This window comes from Buteo buteo, chromosome 16 (genome assembly GCF_964188355.1).
Source record: "Buteo buteo chromosome 16, bButBut1.hap1.1, whole genome shotgun sequence".
In the NCBI taxonomy this organism is placed as follows: domain Eukaryota; kingdom Metazoa; phylum Chordata; class Aves; order Accipitriformes; family Accipitridae; genus Buteo; species Buteo buteo.
The window spans coordinates 18,705,392-18,713,254 of NC_134186.1; the positions used below are offsets into that span (position 1 = coordinate 18,705,392).

The following is a 7,863-nucleotide window of genomic DNA, read 5'->3' on the forward strand; positions in this document are numbered from 1 at the left end:
ACATGTTAGAATATGGACAATGTGGAAGCTAATCCAAGCAACTGAGTCCATTTATACATCGTAAAGTACTAACCTAAATGCTTCATAATTTAGCTTACAGATTATATGATTTTCCTGAATTTTGCTAGTTTTGGTTAAATAGTAGAACACTCCAGAGTGGCGTGTTCATGGTATTTCTGACTGAGGGTCTCAAAGAGAGAATTAGGTAGCTTTGGATTCCTGCATTCAGTCTAAGTGTAATTTAGGATTTTTGTTCTTTTATAACTTTTGCATGTGTACCTTTTCTTTTATTTTTTTCAGGTGAAAGGCCTTTTAAATGTCCATTTGAAGGATGTGGCAGGTCATTCACAACATCTAATATTAGAAAGGTTCACATCAGGACACATACAGGCGAAAGGCCTTATTACTGTACAGAGCCAGGATGTGGGAGAGCTTTTGCCAGTGCAACTAATTATAAGAATCATGTGAGAATACACACAGGTATATGAATGATGTTTTCTATTTTGAAGTGGAATCTGCTTGGGAGAGGCTGTGTCATTTTCCTTGTGAACACTGTTTTGGTGCATTGTAATTGGGTGTAGTCACGTTTATATGACCTGGCTTGGTACTTCTGTTTGGGCCTTGTCTCACCTCAGCTGAGGATAGTTAAGCAGTCAGGTTTCCTGCCTTGCTGTCAAGGCAGAATAATTTTGGTCTGAATACAAAGTTCTTTAAAACGAATGCAAAACAGTGGATATTGGGCTAAATCCTCAATACGGTTCTGGGGCTTGCCTCCGCTGTGAGCTGTTTCTTAAATAAATAACAGTAAAGCACAAGTCTGAGCTTGACTTTGGCTGTTTTGAGTCACCCTTTCATCCCAGCTGTATTTTCCTTGCTGCTGGAGCAGTGGTCAAAACCTTCTTTTTATAGATGGGAGGTGAAAATACTTAGCCCGACTTGATTATCAGGGTTAGTCAGCAGAAATAATTGGCACAAATTTGAAGGTTCTTAAATGTAAAAGTCAGTGATATCTGTATCATCTTGGTAGTAGTCTTATATATTTTATAGAAGCACAGACAAGTTTCATAGAAGTATGTTCTGTTTCTCAGATTATCTTTTTAGTTTATAATGTAATTTAGACATGTGTTTCATTGATTTTTAAATGAAAGGTGTTTTTTATATGAAACCTTACTTGTTTAAACGTATGCTTCCTTTAGATTTCTTCAGAACTTAAAGACTCGATAGTCAGTGAAATTGTATTGGTGTGTCAACATACCTGATCATTGAGGAAAAGTATGGGGCTTCCAGTAATAAAAGAATAAAATTCTCAATATGATGCCAAACTGACATCGTACCTTTCAGGCTGTATCATTCTGTCTTCATCAGAAGGATGTTTTAGATTGAATGATCGGAAGAAAAAAGGGCCCAACTTTTACTGGCAGTAGTTTTTAAAAAAAGACAGTGAGAAGCTACATTGATAAACTTTGTGAGCTTGAGCTTCACTGTTGTTTTTGAAATTGAAGTATAGTTGGTAATGAAGGTGTGTCATTAAATATAATTTGTTGTCAATTTTTTTTCTGTGCATCCTGGATAAAGTCCTGTCGCTTTTGGTTTTCCATACAGGGGAGAAACCCTACGTCTGTACAGTTCCTGGTTGTGATAAACGTTTTACAGAGTATTCCAGTTTATACAAACATCATGTTGTACATACTCATTCCAAACCATATAACTGTAATCACTGTGGGAAAACATACAAGCAGATTTCTACACTTGCTATGCACAAGCGGACAGCACACAATGACACAGAGCCCATTGAAGAAGAACAAGAGGCTTTTTTTGAGCCACCTCCAGGTTAGAGTTTCAATCTTTGAATCTCTTCTTGTTAAAAAAATTGGCTGGATAATATTTTGCTGGTTTTTTTATAACCAAGGAAATGAAAGCATAGATAAAATTCTGAAATACTTAATAAAGTTATTTAATTTGTTTGTAGGACTTTTCAGTGTGGTAGGCAACTTGTAAACAGAAACTGAGAGAGTAATTGACCAGATCATAAACTCATTTATAGCCGTCCTGGGGATAAGAGAGAAATTTGAGTTGCAGTCCCAGCAAACCTCCTGTAAACATGAATGTGGGAAGGTACCTGAGAGAATCTGGAATGTTTATGTTTGCAACCTACTGGACTTTTCTTAGGGATTTTGCTAAGTGTATGTATAATACCATGGTTGGTGACAGTCTTTTGAGCAGGAATAAGGGCAGTGCCTTAAGGAAAGGAAAATCTGTCTTTGCAGCACCCTGATACTGTGCTGGTTTTGCTGCCATTAATAGCAGTTTTTGTAAACTGTTCTAGCGGCAAAGATGAAAATAAGTTCACGTGCTGTAGTTCTCCTTAGAATATGTTTTTCATGGTATCATGAGGATTGAATCCTATGACTATAAAAGATAAGACTGAAGGAAGTATTGTGGTAGGACAAAACTGTGTTTTTTAGATGTGACTGCAGATAGGAAAAACACACGCAAACTGTTTTGGTCAGAAAAGCTGTTTTATTACATGTATGTGGGAAACTGTGCTGAATACCTTAAGCAGATTTGCTATAGTCTTAATTCTTTCTTTTAAGGGAATGATAAGATTCATTTGCTGAGGTTAAACATTTATTAAGATAAAGAACTTGTCTAAATCTTCACACAAAGGCATCACTGTATTCTTCTGTATGTTTGTTAATTAATAACTCTTTTAAAAATCTCCTGGTTGTGTTTGCATGGAGCCTCTTGTATGGAGAGGTTAACATTTAATGAATGAATTAAATTGTTTGTCACCATTTTAATATTTGCTTATAACCTAAATGTATATTTTCTTTATGTGTAGTAGTTATGTGCGTTAAAACTCATTGCTAAAAGATCATATCCCGTGTTCCCAAAACAACAGACTTTCTGACTTGCTTTTCATATCTTTCCTTCTCTTATTTTTCTCATCTTTCTACTAAAATTTTTCCATTGAAGTGTTTAAAACTTTCAAACCAGGATGGCACTCAATCCTTGTCATTTGTTTTTCTGGCAGCATTTAGAGTATATAAACTGTTTGCCTTCTTTGTATCAAATAGGTCAAGGTGAAGATGTTCTCAAAGGCTCCCAGATAACCTATGTGACAGGTGTAGAGGGAGAAGATGTAATTTCTGCACAGGTTGCTACAGTTACTCAGTCAGGATTAGGTCAACAAGTAGCACTAATATCCCAGGATGGAACCCAACATGTAAGTAAGAGCTGACAAAAATATATTGAGAATTGAGGCAGGTGTTTGCAGATACTCCATGTGCTGTCTAAAATCAGTTAGGATTCTTTATAAATATGTACATGGATGTCTTAAGGAAAGAAACTTCCTTGGAGCTGGGTCAGGATATGTTCAGGGCTGGGCCTCGTGTGGAATATCTAAATTAAACCACATACTCTGACATCTGAAAACTGTATTAATACAAAGCTAGATTTTTTGGCTATTCTTGTTATCTTTGTCACTCTTAAAGTAGGCATGGGCTATTTTAACAATTGTTAGGTATACAGCGTAGTTTCAGAGGTTTCTCAGAACTTCCTGATTATTAATATCCAATGGTCATCTTCACTGTTATCTTGTCTGCACACACTTTGGGGAGGTGGGAAGTCTTTCTAGCCCAGGTGCCTGCTTTACAAGCTGTTTGGAAGTGTGCAGTTCTTACGATTAAACAAGAGCATAAGGAATGCTTTGATACTGCCTCCACTTTAAAATTCCTGCGGATATATTTTTTTAAGGATTCCCGTGGATATATTTTTGAAGGATTTCATAAGAAATTTCATTGGGAGGGCATTTCAACACAACTCTTTTGTTTAGCTATGGCAATATATCGAAAGCATATGGGGAAAACTTTATATCTCAGCTGGAAAGGTAGCTGAAATGCCAATAGCATATGAAAGATATTTTCTAAATTCAAATTGGAAATGAAATATTAAAGGGGCCTGTTACATTGCCAGCCCTGAACATTGCAGCAATACTAAGTACCTGGCATTTTTACCCTCTAAAATGAAGGCCTGCAGAAGCCTTAACGTGGAATTCCTGCATTTATTTAAATTATCCTTCAGCTTGACTTTAGTTCTGGGATGTTTTATTACCTTGTAAATCAGACATCAAGTCATGTATCTGATGCCCTAATGCGTTTATACTGGAGACATTGTAATTTATGTCATTAAATTTTTATGAATTGTTTATTCATGGTTTAAATTCTAAGCCCTCACAGGCTTCTTTAGTATTTCCATTAAGATCAAAGTATGTCAGGTGGTACTACCTTGAATCACATTGTCCATTGTGTAAGATACATGCATAGATAATCTCTCATGCAGTTATTTGGAATATGAACTGATTAACATGGAGTTGTAGATTCTGGGGGAAAGTATGCATCCTTTTTCTTATTACTGAGAGCCATGATTTTATTTCTGTAAACAGGTATGTGTGTCTGAAAGATCATGGAATATTAGATCCCAGTCAGTAAGATGAATGTGATGAGGGCTCTTTGTCCAAGACTGGGACTTGGCCAAAGAGTGATGGTGATTCTCAAGGAATGCATGAGCATGCTGGTCAGGAAGTATAATAACGGCTGCTAGATCTTTTGGCCAGTATGTTACTTGTGATCACGAGGCTTAAAATATTTTTTCCCTGCTATTAAGAACAAGTTGCCTTTTTGTTCTGGATTGCTACACATTTTGTTTCAAATGAAATTGAACTAGCAGGAGTATTCTGCTGAACCAACTAGCGGGAATTTGTTTGATACATGCTGTTATACTTCAAATGCTTATAATTGGGGTTTTTTTTCAAATCTTACTTAAAAACATATATTATGTTGCCAAAAGCTAAGACTCAGGTATGACTTGAGCAGCAATCAAACCTTTTTTTACTTCAGGAATTATTTTGTGTTTCAGGTCAACATATCCCAGGCAGATATGCAGGCCATTGGCAATACTATCACTATGGTAACACAAGATGGCACCACCATCACAGTCCCTGCCCATGACGCTGTCATCTCTTCTGCAGGAACGCATTCCGTAGCGATGGTTACTGCAGAAGGCACCGAAGGACAGCAGGTAAGATATTATCCTGCGTACATATGTAATGTTCCTTTATAAGATGATATAAAATAGGCACCTAAGCCATCACAGTTCTGTCATTCACATTGATTTATCTAAGTAAAGCGTTTTTCAGGACCTGGCCATAGCATTTCCCTCATAAGAGTATGATATGTTCTACTCCAATGCTATACATCAACATATGGCAGGATGTTTTAAAAACAATCAGGCACCAAGAAAAAATTCTGAGGTACCAGTCTGGTAATTCATTTAGGTGTATGTAAAGTAAGACCTAGAAATGCTAAGCATTTTCCCCAAAGTCACATAGTAAATGAGTGGCAAAGTTAAGAATAGAATTCAGTATGAACTGTAACTTTATCACTTAATATTATGGGACTGTAATTTATTTGGCAGATAGGAAACATTTGTGTAAGTATGTATTAGTGGTTTTGGTTTTAATATATGAATACAATAAACAACTTTTTTAGTAGAAATATAGTGATATAATTTTTTAATCTTTAAGTTAAAATGCATTCCACTGTTCATTTTCATGTGGCGCATTTTAGAAGATACTTATTAATCACTGTGCTCTGTATGTATAATTAATCACAGGCTTACAGGCACATTTATTGAACTTCTGTGCAGTTCTGAGGATATTTATATTTTGAGAGCTAATAGATAACTTTGGGAACAGAGTGGTGGCAACCTTTCTTAAAAAATGTATCTTTTGCACAATAAAATTATGCTCATGAATAATCACAGCTTTGAATTTAACTTTAACTTTGAAGATAACTGTTGTATGAGGTCAGTAACAGATCTGTCATCTAATTTATTCTCTTCCTTTGGTCTTGGAAGGTTGCTATTGTGGCTCAAGACTTAGCAGCATTTCATAGTGCCTCATCAGAAATGGGACATCAGCAACATGGGCACCATTTAGTGACTACAGAAACTAGACCTGTTACATTGTTGGCTACATCCAATGGAACACAAATTGCAGTACAGGTAAGATGGTGATCAATGTTTTTTGGAGTGTTTCTTACTCCTAGAGCTAGAATCTCCTGGTCATGTAACAATACAATTCAAATAAGCTTGGCTTCCCTGAAAAAAGAGTCCATAACCATATAATCTCATATTTTAAATAATATATAGGGTTAGGAAGAGGAATAATAAGCACCTGATTTTCCAAATCTACTTGTAGAACTTCCAAAAAAGGGGGAGGTTAGGGGAGTGCCAAACTTGAGGTCAACTGAATCGTTCATGGAGTGACAGGTTTTCAGTGGAAAAGTACTTTCATTCATCCTTCAGCATTACATATAGAGCTGATACATATAAAGCCAAACTCTCAAGGGTAAATTGCTATGAACTTATACAGATAAAATTACTGATTTTATGTTATTGAAACCTTGAAATGCTAATAGCAAAAAAGTGTAAACAGTTATATAGAAAGGTTAATAATCAGAAATCTCTGGAAATAGTAACCTCCTGTTTACATGTCAAACCAGCACAGTACAAGCAGCACTCTCTGTAAATAATTTCTCACATTGTCCAAACACTGTAATGAAAGAGTAATTTCTAGGGGTGAAAGAGTTTAATTTAAATTGGGCTAATTTAAAAGAAAGTGGAAACCAAGCACAAATTAAGCTTTTTTCTAGAAAGTAACCAAAACCTAGACAAGTATTTTTGTGAATAGTTTATTCAGAGGGAAGCTTGGCTTGACTGGAAGGTTGAACTAAACTTCTAGCACGAATGATGCCCAATATGCTACCTTACTCAAACATTAGATTAATTATGTATATATTTTATTTTTGTTACATATGATACGATGGTAGGTTAATAGAAGCTTTTGGAAATTTTAAACCTGGAAGATTTACTATTTTAAAAACTCAACACTTTAAATGATATTGCAGTCAAAGGTCAAAGAAATGACTGAAGGATCTTAGGGAAATTGCCACTCCAATGACAGAAGCCAATTTTAAACTCAAAGTAAAATAAAAGGATTTGAATTAGTTTAAATTTGGGGTTGCATAGTAGTATCAGTCCTGCAAAGTGCCTAATACTTTTGGTCCAGCTCATAGCCCTTTTGATTCTGTACTTAACTATATGCATAAATAAGTCCAGGGAGAATGTAGTGATGCTACCTTTGTATTCAAATTTACTGAGGAATTGGGACTCAACACTTGATGGGTTTGATCCTGTTGTTGTCTGGGTATCACCACAGACACACATTTTGTTCTAGAGAACATGGATAATGACAGGAACCATATCTCCTGAAACAATATACAATTAGGAGGAGGATAATTTTCATGGATGTGGTACACCTATGAATTTCAAAGGGAGTTGAGTATATGCAACTGTCTTGAGTATGGTTTGCATGATGGGCCGTAGCTCTGACAAACACCATTATAAAAGAACATCAATGTGGCTATGCAGAGAGGAGATGCTCAAAAGAGTTTCTAAACAAATCAGTATTAAGCAGTGTAGGTTAATATGTGTTCTTCAAAGGTTCTTGGAAATAGCTTCAAACAGAAAAAGAAATGCAGAAAATGCACTCAAAAATTTCATTTCTGGGGGTAAAACATACTTTGCATGTGGAATTCTGTCAAACTTCACATTTGCTGAAACTAATACGAGATCAAAACCTTTGAGCATTTGAGTCTCAGGATTAATGCTGCAGTCTAAATGTATGTATGCACAGTACTATTGTAAGAGCTCAGATTGAAAGGAATTGTGTTAATATCTTCAAGCAGAAATGAGGGATTGTTATTTTCCCCTTTGTTATAGGGAAAATAGCAAGTCAGGTGC

The 7,863-nt window shown here is 35.7% G+C and overlaps 1 protein-coding gene across 3 annotated transcripts in view; it reads left to right on the plus strand.

Moving 5' to 3' along the window:
- ZNF143 (zinc finger protein 143) overlaps positions 1 to 7,863 on the plus strand; it is a 43,031-nt gene that overhangs the window by 31,687 nt on the left and 3,481 nt on the right. For all 3 annotated transcript variants that reach the window (XM_075048058.1, XM_075048061.1, XM_075048059.1), the window contains exons 11-15: positions 301 to 480; positions 1,603 to 1,830; positions 3,078 to 3,226; positions 4,918 to 5,079; positions 5,917 to 6,063. In XM_075048058.1, coding sequence (XP_074904159.1) covers positions 301 to 480; positions 1,603 to 1,830; positions 3,078 to 3,226; positions 4,918 to 5,079; positions 5,917 to 6,063 — 866 coding nt within the window. The remainder of the gene's footprint in view (positions 1 to 300; positions 481 to 1,602; positions 1,831 to 3,077; positions 3,227 to 4,917; positions 5,080 to 5,916; positions 6,064 to 7,863) is intronic.